The following is a 19,754-nucleotide window of genomic DNA, read 5'->3' as shown; positions in this document are numbered from 1 at the left end:
TTCAGTATACGAGTTAAAAAAAGTGGTACTTACTATCTAATATTCATTATAGACAGTCTCTGTTTGGTAAAACTAACTGAAATGATACCTGAAAACGGAAAAGATAATTAAAATCTAAAAAGGTAGCTGAAAATTAGGAGTTGATAAAGTAATTGATTATATAAAAAACTGTTTGGCAAATTAACTGAAAAGGTAGTTTATTGTGGTGAAATACTGAAATGACATAAAAGGATATAGTAATTATTTAATATTATAGATTGAAGGGGTAAAAAAGGAATATTTATTAGGATTAGGTACCTGAAATCTCAAATGCTACCCTATTTAGCATTTCATTTCAGGTAGCTTATTTGAGCGCAAATAAGCTACTTGTCAAACACCTGCAAAAATATAAACTAGCTGAAATTTTGGTCAAATAAGCTACTTTGACCAAATAAAGTAGCTAAAATGTACTACCAAACACAACCTTAGATTTTACTTGCAAGTTATTATTTGTTGCAAGTTTTTATTACGGAGTATAAATTACTACAGCATGTAACATGTTTGTTAGTTAGAGCATCCGCAACAATGGGGTTCCCCATATTTTATCTATCTTTTTCTTATTCGTCACCTCATTTTTCACTAATTTTTTCTACACTCCCCAATTTATAACTACATTTATACAATAATGAGTTTTCCCATTTACATATAAAAATTTGGGAACCTCCAAAAAAAAACACAATTTACCTTTACTTTTTTTTTAAAAAAAAGCTCCTCTAAAAATGGTGGAGCCTCAAATTATAGAAAGGTTAGTGCATTAATGAGGTTATTCATATGAGGAAAGAGGGTGCATATGGAGAGCTAGTTTTCCACCTTTGCGGATGCTCTTACAGCTCTATAATCAAACTAATTTCTCACATAAACAAGAGAGTTGGAAGTGTTGATGTTCTAAATATGAGGCACAATCGTTAACAACGCACAAGAGTAATCGTGAAATTGTTTTTCTTGTCCTCAAATTGAAATATGTGAGTTATGGTAAACGATTTTATGTTGTTCCCATGTTTGCGCTTATTAATAGGTAAAATATTACAAAAGTTTTGCTACTCCTCCCTAGTTTCGCAATTAGTAGATTATACAACTGGTTGTATGTAGTTTATGTACAACCTTTTCAATGTTGTCGAGTTTTGTTATAAAGTTATCGAGCTTTACTAACAAAATTGTCGAGTTACAATACAAAGTTATTGAGCTTAAGAGGAATAATTATTAAACTCAATAACTTTTTAAATTAGTTCAATAACTTATAAAATAGCTCGACAACTTTGTGTAAAGAACTCAACAACTTTGAGGCGGTTGTACACTGCTAATATACAACTGGTTGTAAGATAGTATTTGTGCTAGTTTCGCCCCTGCCACCATATCTTAGACACATGGAAGAATTGTCAAAATAAAAAAGAGCAAAAATCATGCACGCGAGGAACCTCAGGCAAATGGTATGCATGTGTAGTTACTCAACCAACCACATTATAATTCAACTATCCACCGAGGCAAAGAATTACAAATGTTGTACAAGCCAACAGCAATTCAAGCAGATTCATGCCGCAAGGATCCGGAGCAGTATTTCTCCGACCCATTAAGTTTGCACCGCTCTCAGTCTGATTTACAGATATACAAACTTACATAAATTACCTAAATATCTGATATCTGATATATGATATATACAAGATTTGATTAGAAGAGCCAATATGTGAAGGAAAAATAATCCCGAGAATATGTCTCAGACACGGAGCTTTTGTTATTTCAGTCGTAACGGAGTTTAAGCTGCAAGCACTAGCACCTTGATGGTTCCTTGGCTGTTGGCAGTTAACAATGTAGGGCTACCACTTTTCCAGCATACAGCACTGATGAAATAGGACCCAGCATCCTCGTCAGCATCCTCAGTGTCTTGTGACCCAAATTTATGCCATGTCACTGGTCTAGAAATTTCCTGCAAAACAATTAAATAATTGTCAGCCAGGCGGCAGTGACAAGTTTAGACACTTTAGAAGGTGAACGTACACAACATAACCCTATATGTTAACAATAAGGTTAAGTGGTTATCGATGCATGATTGCATGGAGGCTGTTTCCAGATGAACATAACTCCAGTTAGTTGAAGTTTCCCGCCTCCAGTGAGGTAAGGAGGATCGAAAAAAGCAAAATAATATACACCCACACTCTACTAGGTCATGATATGAGAAGCATAGAAACTTCGCTCAGCCAATTTACTTCCGTTATATTGCAAACACGTGACAAATGAAACATAATGAAAATTGTGTCATTGAATGAGTACTAGTGTACTACTCTATACTTAACATTAACAATAAGCTCAACTAGTTGGATGAGCGTTTTTCGATATTCCATCATAATCCACAACCAATGGAAAATAAATCTTTGGCTCCGTTAAAAAGGGAACAGATGATTTATGTTATCCAACATGGTAATAAAAAGTAGTGCAAGATATTGATGCTTAGATTATGGGAAAGAGATTTCTGAGCACTAACCTTGTGATATACAAATACTTCGTTTGTTTCGCTACCACAGCCAATGTATTCACTATTAACAGTAAGTCCTACAAAGTTCTTCTCATTGGTATGCCCTCTAAAAGTACGTACCTGCAAATGTCATGACATGATGCATCCAGATGTCATTTTCATTAAGTAGACAAGAAACCAGAGTACTCTAGATGCATTATGAACAGAACAAATGACAAACTATAATAGACGTGCAATTGTTGAACTGAGATGGGCTCGGGATAGGGATACATATAACCAGGGTAATATAGCTTAAACAAAGGAAAAGAGGAACAAAGTAATGGTAGTGGAGTGTGGAAAAAGGGAGTGATGGGGAACTATTACACCCATATGGAGGTAATGCATTATCATAGAGTATGCGTATTTTCATAAGAAGTACTGTATGTATTACCCTCCCTTCCTCACTTCCACCATTGGTTACCATCACTTCAATTTCTTCTTTTGTTTTGAGTTTATTATTCATTTTTCAATCTCATCTCAAGCAATTTCTAAATGGTAAAGTGTAACTTGATTTTCCACAATAAGCACTGCCAAAGGAAAACTTAACTTGAGGTCAAGAGCTTCTAGCCTTCTAAAGACGGGAAGAGAAAATGTCCTAAGACTCCTTACTAAAACCTAGCAGCGCTTGTACACTACTACACTTTGCTCTCCATCCTGTTTTGCATTACGACCTTACTATATACAGGATTTATTCTCTCTCAAATCCAGTCATATTTGTCAACGATTTACGAAGCTCCTTGTCAAGGAGAACCAAGATTATCTTACACATAGGAGAACTCTAATTACTGTTTATCCAAAGTTTATAGAAACCATTCCCAGACGTTCAGTTTCACACCACCACAAAACTATTTGATATCCAAATCTACAATTTGATAGATTGATCATTTAGTCCAATGTTATAATGGAAGCTCAAATTATATTTGGATAAATGTCATTTTAGCACATTTCACAATTTTCTTCTTACATCAGTGGAAAAGACAAGATTGGAACAGAAAATAACTCACAGGTAAGCTATTCTTCACATCCCACAGTCTCAACGTGCTGTCTGTTGAGGCTGAAGCAAGCTCGGTAGTGGATAAGAACTTGACGTATGAAACAGCTTTCTTATGACCACAGAAGACATGAAGTGGCTGGCTTACGTTTCTCAGATCATAATAATGAATGTCATGATCAGCAGACCCAACCTGTAGAGCAGAAATAGCTTTGATTAATTATCTTCCACTCTCCCCAAATACAACATGCACACACAAAAAAGCCGAGTAAAGGAGAATCATGGTATCAAACAAGTTAGTCAGCATGCAAAACAAGCAAAATTTCTACTCCTTTCCATGTATATTCGTCCCATTAGACTAATGGTCATTTTAATGATATAGAACGGTTCATGGTTTTACACCATGGTAACGGTCGCGAATAGCAAGAGCAGTTTGACACAGTGGCACGTTAACAAGCCGCCTTTTATGCAAATTTTTACTTTCCATGTGTATTGGCCCCATTTGACTAATGGACAATTTAAAGATATTGTAACAATACATGTCATTAAACAGTGGTATTTGTGGCAAAATAGCAATAGTGCAGTATGACACCAGTGGCGTGTTAATATTGCGGCCTTTTTTTTGTAACTATTTCTTGCTTCATCCGGGGGAGGCGGTGCTGGGGTCATTCCATTCATATAAACAGTACCAAAAACAAATTAAAATTGTTTGTAGGAGGTATTATGGAAACTTGACTAAAATATTAAAGTACATATTTTATTATTGTGTTCCAAGTACAAGCATTTTGCAAATATGATTACCCAACTATTGTAGATAGGGCCACTATTATTATTTACTAATAGTACATTCAATTCCTTGCGAGTTGCGGCTGTGTGTATATTTGGAGAAGGGGAAATAACCAGTTATTTTGGAACGACCCATGAATGAAATGCGGACATTTAATTTGGAACGACTCAGAAAAGAAATGAAGCCAATATATGTGAAACTGAGGAAGTGCTTTTACTTCTATTTCCTTGACTTCTATTTGGGGAAAGGAGAGGGGCAAATGCAGCTGGATATGCAGATATATGCAATGTGCAAGAAGCAAATGTCCCATGAATTAATAAAGTAAGTAACACCCTTCCACAATCCCCAGGATATCCCATCCAGCAAGCCAGCTTCTGCTAAATGTGCACAGAAGCCTCTTGAAATGTGAAAAGCCAGATGCATATAATTGCAATACATTGAAAAGTGATGCCCTTCCACAATCCCCTGGATATCAAGCCTCTTTAAAAGTGAAAGTGCAATTCATTGACCAAAAAGACAAAGCAATTATATCGAGGTTGAGAAGAAGGCATACAGCAACATGATAGCTTGACCCTGGATTGTACTTGACACAACATATATTTGCTTTCATGTCAATGTTAAGGACACTAGCTTCCTGCCTTGTACACCACACTTTCACCTGTAAACATAGTTGCATAAAACAAAAAGATATTCAGATATTTATGACAATTACATAGAAATTTGACGTAGTGAAGTTACATATGTGCAAGTCATTATTGACTCGACCTTAAGCAACAGGCGACCAGAGCTCTAGGTTTCATGATTGACATTCAGTCATGATATTCCTACTAATAACACCATACTACTTTCCCCTTTTTGAGTTCCAGTCGTCCTAATTTTGAGATGAATCAAATATACTGTAGCCAGTAGGAGTGCTCTAGAAAGTAATGGTTTCAGGTTTCAACCAAATTCTACATTGGAAGGTGTTTTCCCATGGTAACTATGTTAATTACCAAAAACCGACATGCTGGAAATTAATCACAAGACCTGACTATGACAGTGGCAGGCCAGGAATCAATGTCAAAATTTAACTTTTAATATGGCAAACGTGTAGTACAAAAAGGCAGTAAAAAGCTCACGGTGATAACGATGACCTATGCAAAACTCAAAATGTTACTTCTACACTATCTACAAGTGCACTATTGCTTTAATACTCAACAGTATTTGCAACAATGTATAAGAAGAAAAAATAGGACCAACCGACCAAGGCTGAAAATAAACCAGAAGAAAAATGCTACAAGCTCCTTTGAACTGAAGACTTCCACTATTACCATCACCCTTATGACCCCTTAACCACTCATGCTTAGTCCATTAACAAGTCAATAATTGAATTTATAGTGTAACCGGGGGGAGGGGGGGTATCTTCGCTGGTAATTGAGAAGCTATTAAAATGAAATATATGCTCAGCACAAAATGTCAGCAAATAACAGGGTGAAATACCTTGCAGTCGTCACTGCCAGATACAAGCATAGTAGGTTCCATGCTGGAGAAATCAACACTCCATGCTCGTTTCTCATGCTCTTCGTATTCCATCACTCTCTAACCACAAGTGAACAAAATTATACATAGAGAGAGGAGTAATAGCACGGCCAACATAATAATGAAAAAATGAAATTTTTGATTTGGAAAAGGCATGTACTTATTATTAGTTGTTACCTGGCGTGTTGTTACATCCCATACTGTAACTATTCCTTCGTAATCACTACTAGCTATTTGGTTCTTAGTAAATTTATTCCAGCTCAAACAACTAAGCTTTGAGAGCGTCGACATCTCAACAACAGGGCAGTGTGCATCTGCAGGTTCGTTCACCACCTGAAATGTGAAAAAGAGTTTAACTGGTGATGCAAACCATACATCTATCCCACAAAAGATCAGCAGCAATTTTTGGGTTTTAGAATACATATATTAAAGAAACTTTAGATGAATTAAGACCTATGTCACTCTGGCTAGGTGGCAACTCTTGAAGTGCCAGACGTTGTGCCGAGTGTTAAACACGGCTATTTTCTTATAAGTTAATGTTGTTGCTTAAGTGAACTGGTGTGTCGTGTTGACTGTTGACACGTTGGATACACGACGCGCAACGGAAGTGAAATATCAGTAACATTGACTAAAACCATACCTAGAACTCTAGAAGCCCTGCCAAATCAAACTAGTACAGGTTCAAGGTCAATGAGAACTAGCCAACAAAAATCAGAATTTTCAAAAGTCTAAACCGTTCGAGACCTTGCTTTCACATGCATTATTGTTTGTTAGATTACACAAACAGGCGGTAGACGCTTATCCTATGTGTTTAGTGCTTCATACAAAATATACATTGCCAATGTGTTGGATCACAAGCTATCAGAACTTTAAGATGAAGGCTCAACAAGCACAGCTGTGCACCCTATCCTAATTCCTTTCCCTTCAAGGAGCAGAGGTCAGCTCTGATGACTTTAAATCAAACTGCAGATGGACAAGTCATATGACAGAACGGAAAAGACACAAGCTGTAACCCTCAAAGCTATTGTATTAAAGACACATTAAGACTACAATTTCTGACAGATCAGAACCACCATAATGACGAAGAAGCAGAAACAGATTCATCCTTGTCTCATTTTCTGCTGCACCTATTTTTAAACGTAATGTGGGGTCACAAGTCCTAAGAACCACAAATAATAGACTAATAAGGAAACTGGAACATCTTTTGAATTTTTCGTTTTAGGAAATGTGGAACATCTTAGAGATGTGGAGGGAGCACAAAGTTATCTTGCAATATTGTCACTTAACCGAGCAACGTACGGGCTCTAAACCTGGTATACAATGGTTACAACTTTTACATATGTGCCATGACAAATTTAACATTGCACCATTACATATATTTAACCATCAAAGTCAAAAGGAAACAATATAAATGTGATGAAGGTAGTAGTAGAAAGATATAAAGCCATATAACATCTAAATCATTAGATGGACACTTCTGGGATAAAGTATTTCTGTTAATTTGCTCCAATTATTTGTACAAAAAGACAATGGAAGAAGACTGACTATATCGGGATCAACTTACCGAGGAGAAGTCGAAGACTTTTATCCTTCGGGAAACTCCAGCAGTAGCAAACAGCTCATCATCACGGTCAAATTCTATGCTGAAACAAAACATAAGAAAAGAATAAACATTACCAACTTTTTTTGTCTAGACAGCTCATGCATTCAGTTCCCATGCTTTCTTGTTTTAGTTATATTGCTTAGATTTTTCCTTAATTGCTGTTAAGATTGGATGCTGTACAGCAGTTTATATCCTCATGTTTTCCGCTAGCTTTAACAAATGATTAGTGTTATCTTAGTTTCACAGACACTGCATCTATCTTTGATATTTCATAACTCTGCCTAGTACAAAAAGAACGTTCGGATCTACTTTCATTTCAATGTAAAGGTCCCTCTAAACCATGCATGTTTAAGTTACATTACATGTGAACTCCTCACAGAGGGAATGCTTATGTCAGAGTAATGAAACCTCCAAGGAGCTATTTGAGAACTAGTTTACTTCTCGCAATCAAGTTCGACCTAAATCTGCATTTCTGCTTCCTTAAACTGCAAGGCCCTATAACTTGGAGCCAGAGATTCAAATTAAGATATTCAGCAGTAGAAGACAAAATTCAAAGGTTCACCTCGATACAATATTTGCAGAATGAAAAGGATCCCCATGTCTCAGTTCAGCTATAACTCTTAAGCGACTGTGTCAAACAAAAAGAGGTATCAAGTTAAATTAAAACTTTGTAGACCAACAAGACCACAAAATCAGTTTCATTATGATAACAAGCACGAGCAAAGAGGAAATATGAACCTATAACGGGTGAAGGTAGACAGTACAGATTGAAACTCCGCAAGACCTGCACTGTAGCCTTCTCTTTGCATAAAATTTGTATCCCTTTCATCTTGCTTGAATGACTGGTTAGCCAACTGACGACGCTTTTGCAAGTAACATTCTTGTAGGTCATTGAACTACAAGCATATAGAAGGAAAGCCTATTTAAAAGCTATACACAGGAATGTTTAAATCGACTGCCAAGCATACAAAGAGGAAACCAGATGGGAGACACAGTAAGCCTTAGGCCCGTAGCACACAAATCAATCACTTCGACGGGAAACTAATATAATTTTGTGCTTGAAAGAGCCAAAATTTTCAACTAAACTTAATGAAGGTTGTGACTTGCTCCAAACAAAGAAATAAAAAACAAGTGGTCACTTCTCATGAGTGTTGCCAGAAGGTAGATGAAGAGATGTAAATGACATCAAGTTAAAGGCAGTTTAGGCTAAAAGACTAAAATTCATGGAGATTGGAACACTGATTTTGCAAAAATTGGTTAAAAAATTCCTTGCCAATTTATGTATTTTTGACATTTCATTGGTACATAATATAATATACTATCATCTAGTAATATGTGAGGCAGCAAACATGACCAATCACTATTTGAAAGACTCGGTGTCCAAAATACAATATGCTACAGTCAACTAGTGAAATATGTGGAAGCGCCCATAAACAATTTCTGTCTGAAAGATCATATACCAAAGGATATAAGTAACCAACTACTAACCTGCGTATGGATCCTTTTCTTTCTCATCACAGCCAAACCTGACTGACTGATGTACTGTGAATCCAACCCACTCAAAGCATCCTTTCTTGAAGGCCCATGAGAGTTTAACTGAGCCTTTCCGTCCATTTTCTTGTTATGGAAACTTCCTGCAGCCAACCCTCCTAATGAGCTACGAGAACCAGACGAAAAGCCACCACCACATTTATCAGCTGTTGAAGGCCATTTTTGTGTAGGATCATCACCGAGCATTCTTAGTTTTACCGAGTATCTATCCCTTGCACGATATAGCTCCATCCTGTGTCTCTCGACGGCACTGATGTCCTCTTTGATGAACTGGAGGTCAGCTTGAATCTACAAAAGAAATATAGCAGCAATTACATGCCAATGCCAGTGTAAAAGCACAGCCATAGAGCCTTGGTACTAAACAAGTATCTGTTCAGAAACTCATTAAGAAGGAATTATCCAAGAACTTAGACGAGTCGAACTTCAATTCACCTCACTGAGCTCCTCAACTTTCTGCTTCCTTAAACAATGCAGGAAATCTAGCAAAATTTGCATGTTTCTCTCAGCTTCTTCTTGCTCCATCTTCTTTTTCTTCTCTGCTAAAAGTGACAACAGATTGTCCACCTCCTTGACTGACACTTCACAACCCTGACTACGAATCAGAAGTAAATATAAGACTCATTTGGCAGAACATATTCAAAAAATATACTAATGAAAGAGAAGCAATGAATTAAACAGTGACAGCAGATATTCAGAAAAGAACCATGCTACGTCATACCATTAGACGAAACATCAAAAATATTCAAGTTAATGGTCATCATTTAGTCAATTCCAGTCTACTAAACTATACAAGTGCATGCTTACACACAAGCAGGGAAGCAACCATTTTACATAGAGACAGCATCAAGAAGGCGAAATTCAACAGCACATGCTTCTATCGGTATTTCTAGCAAGAAACAAATTCAAAGTGAAAAATATTCCTATCATCTTAGGACTTAGATCTTCAGTTGGGATGTTACTTGAATCCTCATTTCACGTGTCATTTACGCTATGTTATGTGTGATTCCACCAGTGACCAGTGCAATCTAATTTTAAACCTGACCTCCCCCTCGGTAACCCCTATAAGCCAAAGCCATCCCAAAAATACACCCTTACGACTCGTGCATTTGCATTTGCCTCTATGCAAACCATGAAGTTAATGGTATTCCTACATAATCTGCAAATATCGATAGGAATACTCTAGAAAACTGAATAAAAATGTATGCAACTAACAATAAGATCACTACTTTTGATCTTTCAATAAATAGCTGAAATTGAGACAGAATCCAGATTTTAAAAAGAAAATCAAAGCATTTCCGCAAAGCTACTAAACACTAGACTATCACTCCAACAATCACAATTTCCAGCATACCATAACCTCACTTTAAACATTTCCACAACAATCAATCAATCAATCAAATGTACATACAACTACAAATAAAACAAAACAAAACATAAAAACCGCGAAATCAAGTAAACGCGTGACTGACCTGCTGAAGCGCACGGCGAAACTGCTCCATGGGCGAAGCGAACTTCGAAACTTGTTGAGCCGAAGCCTTCTTCAACAACTACAAATAAAGCACAAACAAACTCAAAAATCAATTAACATACAACTACAATTCACATCATTTTACATACAAAAATCAATCAATTAATTAATTAATTAAAATTACCTTATCAAGGAGGAAATTAGGATAAAGCTGATTATTAGTAAGATGACGAGAACAACAAGGACAATCATTCTTATTACGAAGATGAGTAATAATACACATGTAACAAAAACTATGTCCACAAGCTGTTAAAAATGCGTCTTTAATCATCTGCATACAAATCGGACACATTAAATCCTTATCCATCTCCGCCGTCGTAGTATCTTCCGCCGCAGTATCTTCCGCCGTAGCGTGATCCAGCAACGGCGGTTGCGCAACAGAAATCGGCTTCACCGCCGTATCAAGTGAAGATGACTTAACTAAAGGAACTAAAGCTCCGCCACCACCACCGCCGCCGCCATTGGAGCTCTCCTCCATATATATATCTAGCTGGAAAATGAATTAAATATATATAATATAAGTAGAATTGTGAGGTGTGGGGGTAATTAGGAAGATGTGGTTAGAAGAGTTTTTATGGAGAGAGAAAGGAAAGGAGAGGATTTTGTGAGAACTAAAAAGGCCCACGTTCTGAGTTTGGGTTGTTGCTATGAATGTTTTGTCATTTCAGGATTTTCAGTTATGGTGCGCGTACTTTCTTATGTTTTGAGGTCACTAAATCACTCTCGTGTCTAATTCTCTCTACGGTTACTAGTTTGTACACTCCTTAACACTTCGGGATATTTTTTTCCACAAATTCTCGTTTGTAATGAACCTATTTATTACAAACTTGTAACAAGTTAAATAGTATTTATATCTCCTCTATATAAAAGGAAAGTTTTTTTTTAAATCCTCTTTTTTCTTTTTTCCCTGAAAAACCCCAAATGCGGGATTACCTCATCTCATTAAGATCATTAGAAGCAATATACATGATATGTCCGGGTAGAGAACCGACCCAAACTCTTCTATCGTATTGCATAGAGCTAACACGGACAAGCTCATGCGCTACACTATTATACTTCCTACTAACAAACGACCATAAAACAAGTTCGAAATCATGAAATAAAGAATAAATATCGTCTAACACTAAGTGGAAATCACTTCGACCCCGTCGACCTCATCTCCAGCGCTTCAATAAGACTTTTGCAATCATTCTCAGCCACTGTTTTCAAATGACCACGCCTCTTTGCCTCCTTTATGCTCTCAAGAACGGCTACTGCCTCCGCGATTATCGACTCCACCTCTCTTCTCCTGTGTTCCGCCAGCCCCCAAACGACCCTCCCGTTACTATCCCGACACACCGCTCCAATACCCACTCCCCAGCCCTCCTTCGTTCCGCCGTCAACATTCACTTTCACCACTCCCTCCTCCGATTTCCTCCACTTCTTTCTCACCTTGACCTGCTCCACATTCCCGTCAGCCCCCTTCACATCATCATTCATCTCCCTCCGTAAAGTTTTTTTAAACCCTCTTATTGATTGCTTATTCTAGGAAGAAACTGTGGCCTCCTCAACTTCTACAATTTCTTTATTTAACCATTTCTACAAGTAATCAGGGCCGTCCCTGACATTTTGGGGGCCCTGTGCGAAATTGAAAAAATGGGCCCCTAATATATATACAAAGGGGTGTAAATGAGCCGAGCTAAGCTTGGGTGGGCTCGGGCTCAGCTCGAATATTTTAGCTCGTGATCGGGCTCTGCTCGAAACTCGTCGAACCTAAAAAATTGAAGCTTGAGCTAGTTCTCACCTTTTACATCTAACTAAATATAAATATTTTTAAAAAATAAATAAGATTATAAAATACTAAAATCATTATATTATATTATAATATACTTATATATATGTTAAATAACATATAATTTAAAATAAAAATAATATTACAATATAAAGATTATAAAAAAATTATATAGAAGCCCAAACGAGCTTCCGAGCTGAGCTTTGCGGAGCTCGGGCTCGGCTCGTATTTAGTCAAGCTCAGCTCGAGTTCGGTTTCGACCGAGCACGAGCCGAGCTTTGCTCGAGCCTGTTCCGAGGGCTCAACGAGCCGGCTCATATCGTTGACAACTCTATATATACACACTATGTTAATATATAAATATAAGGTAACAATTTTTTAAAAATATCAAACAATTTTGATAAAAATAAGCAAATGAGGTCCAACAGGTATGTTATAAAGTAAATTGTGCTTTGAAGTTTCAAGTGGATTTCATTCGCATGTTGGCTAAATCTTCATGCTTTCATCAAGTAGGCGCGGGTTCGATTCTCGTTAAGACTAACTTGTGTGATTTTTAAATAAAAAATTAATCTTGAAAATGACGCTCAGCTGAGTCGAACACAGGATGTTGGGAGCACCAGGAAACAATACTACCACTCTGACACTACAAACAGTTTGACATAGAAGCACAAAAACAAAATATATTACACATACTCTGTAACTGGGCTTTATAATAGGCCCTCCAAAATTGAGGGCCCTGTGCGATCGCACGGGTTGCACACCCCAGGGCCGGCCCTGCAAGTAACCTTAGTTTAGTGTTTAAGACTGGGGCATTTGACCATGTGGGAAACATTTAACCAGTTACAAGCTTGTGACGGATATACAGGTCACAAGCGAGACTTACTGATTTTTTTATGTATTTACAGTACAAGGTAATAATAACAAGCTAGTCTCTTTTAAAAATGATATATCCGTCTTAGGGTTTTTAATGAATCAAATATTTTAAATTAGACAAAAATGAAATGCATAGAATTCACAAGATGTTTGTCTGATATATAAAAATGGGTTGGTATTTGATCCGTTTGAAAAACTTAAAACGGAAGTATTCGTCTTAAATTAGAATCCCTTATCTACTAAAAGAATATGTAATCTCACAAATGTTTCCTCCAAAAAGCATTTTTTAAACAAAGAAGCTTATTACAATTAATTGCATTTACTAAATAAAGAAACATATAATTATATTTTATTTCATTAACTTACTATCTTTTCATTAAAATTAGTTTTTTTCATCAAATTATAATATTTTCACTAAGATCTATACTATAATCTCTTAATTAAAATATAAATTAAATTTATATAAAACTATAAATTGCTATCTTTTATAGATGGCATTATTTGAGAATGACATAACTCATATTATATACTATGAACAAAACAAACTGTAAATTGTTATTATTACTTTCATGAAAATAAAAATTAAGAGAATTTAAAATTGAAATCATATACTTATGCCAAATGTACATTTTATTTCCATTGCAGGTACATAATATATTCCTATATGACATGTCATGTATATTTCAATTACTTATCAGAATACATATCATTAATTCGTTAGATGCATCTTAGATATATATATATATATATATATATATATATATATATATATATATATATATATATGGGGTACATTGACCATATGATATAGGTACATATTATAATAACTACTAGTATAGATCTCGCGCGAATGCGGGGTATTTTAGATAAAAACATTAAAGAAAATAATAATAAAACTGATATTTAACTTAATTTGAAATTTAATTGGAAATTTATTGTTATTATATTTTATATTAATCGGTGGAAAAGCGAAAGTTCAGTATAATCCAGATAAAAGGCCAATAACAGATATGATATAATAAAAGCTCAATTAGAAATATGATATAATAAAAGCTCAATTATAGCCAAATTTATTTAGGCGGGAAATTTTTTGAGAACTCTTATTCTTTTAATATAAAGGGGATGGGTACATATCAAATTATTTATGCTTATTTGAATTATTTATCAATTACTTTTCAACATATCATCGGGTAGCTTTAATTTGTTTAGAAGGTACATTAAATATATATACTATAGGTACATTTATTAACTACATATCATATTTATTTTAATTAGCATGCACGGATGAATAAATCATTTCCATTTTATGTATATGAGAGGTACATTAAATTTATAATATAGGTGCATATAATACTTATTAAAGGTTCATATCATGTTTGTTTTAATTAGTTATCAAAAATGACTCGATAACTTATCATGTACATTTTACGTATATATGAGGTACATTAAATATATATTATAGGTACATATAATAAATATTAAATTTATATACCATGTGTATCTGATATGTTCATTTTATATATACTTTTATCCCTCATTTTAGCTTGGTTTTTATTGTTCATCATACTTTAATTAGTATATTTTTGAGCTAATATTGTGTTCTAGGTGTATTGTCGTGTTTGTTACGCTTTTGTAGGAATCTAAGCATTTAGAGGCTTTTTCCTATCACATTAGCATACATCAAGTTCATTAAGCTAAGTGGAAACAAGATGGACCAAGCATGACAATGAAAGGTGTTCCCAAGCCCAAACAAGTGTGTGTGAGAAATGCAAAATTATCCTACAAGAGCCCAATAAGAAGTCCAAAAATCATGTGGAAAATATCAAAGCTTAGGATGCTCATTTAGATGCTCTTAAAAGGATTTATGAAGCATTAACCGAGTGCATTAAGGATCATTTATCGCAAACATTGGATTCCCTCGAGCATTAAACAAGAATTGAAGCCAAAATACCCGGAGACACACGACCCCGATCGGGGTGGCATGGCCCCGATCAGGATTGCATCCCTCTTGAATGCTTACGTTTCTTCTCTCTCTCCTATAAATAGGAAAGACATTCCAAGGCTTAGGGCATCTCATTTTCACGTCTCAAATTACTTACAATAGCCTTAAGCATCATATTTCTCTCATTAGTTTTCTCATTTTAGTTTACAAATTGTTAAGCATTCCATTAGTTTAATCTTTCAACATTTTGTTCTACAAGTTGTTGTTCAAGCATTTGGTTATTATTTGTTCTTCTATATAAGTTCTCTTCCATTAAGGTATTTCTAATTCTAAGTTTGCAATTTTACATTACTATTTTAGTTATTACATAGTTTATAATTAAGTACTTTATTCATCTTATATTATCACTATTTCTTTTAGATGTTATATCACCTAATCTATATAAATTATAGAACCATGTTTAGCACTCTTCCAATTTAGTTTGCAATTTATATTTTAATATGAGTAACTAAATCTGTAATACCCGCCCTTTTAAAAACCCGTTGACTGACCTTGGGAGCGGTAATAGTCCTTAGAAGTGCGTACCAAGTTATCATGTGCCTTGAGTTAGGAGTGGTACTCGTCTTAGAGTAGAGGCTACTCGATCGAGTAGCTTGGATACTCGATCGAGTAAGGGCCACTCGATCGAGTAGGTTGGCCACTCGATCGAGTAACGGGTTTTCAGCAAGGGTTTATAATCGCGTTTTGTTAAATCCTCAAATCATTTCCGCCTCATTTCTTCATATCTTTAGGTCGCCTCTCTCCCTTCCCTTCACCATATAACCTCCATGGAAGCCTTTGAAGGTCCTTGTGCCTTAGGAATGCATAGCTTGAGTCGGGTAGCGGTCGTTTGCCAGTTCTCCTCATGTAGGTATGTCATCATCATCATCTGTGCCTTGTGTTTCAGTTAGGGTTTGCTTGGTTGTGATAGATGGTTATGTTATATATATAGGTGTTGCTTGGTTGCTGGATGTTGCGTGTGTGGACATGGAATGGTTGCAGTCGCATAAAGGTAGGTTCGCCTACTCAGTTTCTATGGATAGTCTAGTGTGTCGATTGTTGTGTCATGGTTGTTGTGTTGTTGTTGCGTTTGTTTGGCAACGTATATGCGGTGATCGATTGGTGTATACAGTTTGTTGGTTGTTGTTGTATTGCAGCTGTCTGTGATTGTTTGTCTCTGGTTCTCGAGGTGCGTCCTCGGCTGAGTGGAGTCACTTGCGGGAGTGGCTCCACGCCCTAGTTTCGCCCTCTGTGGAACCCGCCATGGGAGGGGGTGTGCACATTAATGGGACAGGGTTATCGCTCGGTATGATGAGCGGGGATTTGGTGGGTACGGCTGCGGTCCCCCACTGGCAGGGTTGGTCCAGTGGACAGTCGGTGACGGAGATTGGTTGGAGTGGGTGTGATTGTATGTATGACTGATTGTGCTGTGTTGTGTTGATAGATGTTGTTGGTTTTGTCATGTCTTATCTCAGTACTGACCTTGTGTGGTTGTCTTGTTATTTCTATGTGTCTGTCGTGATCCCTTATGGTGAGCAGTCAGTCTTAGCAGGTGTTGATGTTGTTGATAGCTGGAGTCCTGGCGGGAGGAGTCCTCACGAGTTTCGATATAGATAGTGTGTAACTCACGAGTTATATCTTTATTTTGTTGAGTTGGTTGTAATACTTGTAATATAACTATAAATGTTCTTTTATCGACTTTTGATGATTACTTACCTCGGGCAACCGAGATGGTAACGTCCTTATATGCTAAGGAAGAACTAGTTAAGGCTCCTCTGAATATGGGGGTGTTACAAAATCTCTTAGTCTAAGGGCTAGGGGAGCCATGCATAAATAAAATATATAACATGATAAAATAGATTAATAATAATATTATTCATGTTGCTTCTATCACATGTTTGCACCATAATGTTTAATCTTTGTTTAAGGCCTTATTCATAGATTAAGTATGTTCATTCATTCTAAAAGTCGAGAGGCATGGAATCGAATTAGACAAAGCATGTGTAGTAGGACGACCTAGTCATGGACGAGAGTTTCTCTAGGACCCGGTCTATGGTTGATACTAATGCCGTAAGGTGGGTATCTTTAAGCCTAAGCAATTGGCAATGTTATTAGTACCAAGTTTATCATGATCATATATTCATATGCTTACCTTTGCATGTGTGACCCGAACTCCTTAGACTCCCTTTTATTATATAATTTACATCACAATTTTTATTAATCATCAATCAAACAACCAAACCAAAATCGAAGTCGACCTTGATAAAAATCTACCCATAGCAATTCACGACGTAATTCCCGTTTCCTTGTGTTCGACCCCTATTACTACATTAATTTGTGTCTAGGAAAATTATCTTTGCATAGGTATGCGATAAGCCTATCAAATTTTGGCACCGTTGCCGGGGAAACGGTTTTATTGCATTTTGAATTGTCGATTTTTATCTTGTTTTCTTTTGTCTTGGGGAACACTTATTCCTTGAGACCGTTACTTATCATTTTCCTAGAAATTGTTGTCTTATGTCCAGGTCCTCTCGTAGTGGAGAATTGCTTTCACCGAATTCCGATCCCGAGAGAACCTTTAGGAGCAGACGACGTTTTTGGAAGGAAGTAAAAGAAGCCACTTCTCCCATCCAAATTGAAAGTGCTAGAAAGTCTTACTTAGGCGATCTAAAAGTCCTTGAAGAGGAGGAGGTTTCAAGTTCATCATCTCCACCACCACCACCATCTACTACCAAAAAGATGGTGAAACTTTCCGATCATTCAAAGCCCACCGCGGCCATGCTTCCGGCCGGTATCACAACCACTCAAATTACCGCGCCGGAATTCGAGATCAAACCGGCTTTCATTAGCCTTGTGGAGAGGATGCAATTTGGGGAAAGTCCTTTGGAGGATCCTAATTTGCATGTGCAAAACTTTTGTGACTATTGCTCCATGATCCATCAAATGGGCGTCACTCAAGCCCAAATAAGGGAAATACTTTTCCCTTTCTCTTTGAAGGACAAGGCCAAGCTTTGGATCAATAGCCTTGACCGCACCGCCATGGGAATCACCAATTAGGAATCCTTGGCTCTAGCCTTCTATCAAAAGTTTTTTCCACCGGAGAAAACTCAAACTTTGAGGAGCCAAATCACCGGATTCCGTCAACAAGCTCTTGAGAGCTTATATGAGGCTTGGGAGAGGTACAAATAGTTTCAAAGACAATGCCCACATCATGGGCTAGATGATTGGTTTCTAGCAATAACATTCTACAATGGATGTTGTGCCGAGTCCCGAAGGATTCTTGATTCCGTCAACAATGGGCGGTTTGATCAAATTGACACCGACCTTGCTTATGTCACGATCGAATATATGGCGGTCCATGATGCACAATATGTCAATTCCCGAGTTGTGCCATCCAAAGGTAAAGAAGAATCCTCCAACAACTCCGTTTTGCTAGCTCAAATTGCCTTGCTCCAACAACAATTGGCGGAAAGAGATGCTAAAGATTCCCGTCAACAACTCAATACCGTGTCTTCAACAAGTCAAATCGTTGTTTGTGATGGTTGCGGAGGTGCGGGTCATTATGCCGCTCATTGCCGAGCACCTATCGAAGAGATAAATGTGTTTCAAGCTTTTAGACAAAGTTCATATCCACCGGGTACATTTTCCAACACTTATAACCCGAATACAAAATTCCATCCGAACTTGTCTTACACTAGAAATAATGTGTTTAACCCTCAACCCCCACCACAACAAAATGCCTATGTCCCTCAACAACAAAAGTATATCCCTCCACCGGGTTATCAAAATCAACATAGGCCCCCACAAAACAATTACCAACAAAATTCACCACAAAATGCACAACAAAACAATCAAGGAGTTGGTAAGCTCTCGAGGGTATGATAGTCCAAATGCAAAAGGAATTATTGGCTCAAATTCAAAAGAATGATCAAGCTCATAGTGCCGCGGTCAAGATGTTGGAACAACAAGTGGCTCAATTAGCCGCTTTTAACTCTCAAAGGAAGAACGGTCAACTACCTCCCCAAGGTGAGCAACCACACGAGACCGTCAATTCTATCTCCTTGAGAAATGGTACAAACTATGATGGGCCATCCATGACTTTGAATGATGAGGTGGTTGTTAAAAAGGCCAAGCTTGGGGGAAATGATAAAAAGAAGGTTAGTGAAGAGCCTCTTGTTAAGGATCGTGTGCCATTTCCTCATCGATTGTTGATGCTAAAGAGGAAGAGCAAGCTTGATGCCAAGAATGTTGAGCCCACATTTCCCGAAGATAATGACAAGGTGATTGTTGAAAAATTCTCTCCTAATGCTAAGGAGAGTGATGCCGTTTCAAAGAAGGTGAGAGTTCCCAACGGGAAAGAGAAAGTGAGAGATATGGAGGATGCTCCTCTCAAGGAAGTTGTTCAAATACCATTTTCTCATCGTCTAGCAAAGTACAAGGAGGAAGGTAAGTTCGGTAAGTTTATGGAAATGTGTAAGAATTTACAAGTCACCGTCCCATTTATGAAATTGCTTACCCAAGTCCCCTCCTACGCAAAGTTTATGAAGGAAATCCTCTCAAAGAAGCGATCTTTCAATGAGGTTGAGACCATTGCTTTCACCGAAGA

General features: G+C 37.0%; 1 protein-coding gene and 1 non-coding gene across 2 annotated transcripts; both read right to left on the bottom strand.

The window, feature by feature from the left end:
• Positions 1-1,464: 1,464 nt before the first annotated feature.
• LOC141596707 (E3 ubiquitin-protein ligase COP1) lies at positions 1,465-11,266 on the bottom strand. Its single transcript, XM_074416947.1, has 13 exons — positions 10,648-11,266; positions 10,465-10,542; positions 9,428-9,583; positions 8,933-9,283; positions 8,183-8,340; positions 8,007-8,072; positions 7,406-7,484; positions 6,019-6,174; positions 5,803-5,901; positions 4,877-4,981; positions 3,550-3,729; positions 2,516-2,626; positions 1,465-1,960 (listed from the first exon to the last, which is right to left on the bottom strand). The coding sequence occupies exons 1-13, from the start codon at positions 10,999-11,001 to the stop codon at positions 1,790-1,792; spliced, it is 2,064 nt and encodes a 687-aa protein (XP_074273048.1). The 5' UTR covers positions 11,002-11,266; the 3' UTR covers positions 1,465-1,789.
• A 6,993-nt stretch (positions 11,267-18,259) lies between these two features.
• LOC141619415 (small nucleolar RNA R71) lies at positions 18,260-18,366 on the bottom strand. The gene has a single exon (XR_012531700.1). It is a non-coding gene; the product is annotated as a small nucleolar RNA R71 (small nucleolar RNA).
• Between the last annotated feature and the right edge of the window lie 1,388 nt (positions 18,367-19,754).

The sequence above is a fragment of the Silene latifolia genome, chromosome 1 (genome assembly GCF_048544455.1).
Source record: "Silene latifolia isolate original U9 population chromosome 1, ASM4854445v1, whole genome shotgun sequence".
NCBI classification, from domain to species: Eukaryota; Viridiplantae; Streptophyta; class Magnoliopsida; order Caryophyllales; family Caryophyllaceae; genus Silene; species Silene latifolia.
This window is presented reverse-complemented; position numbering and strand designations above follow the sequence as displayed.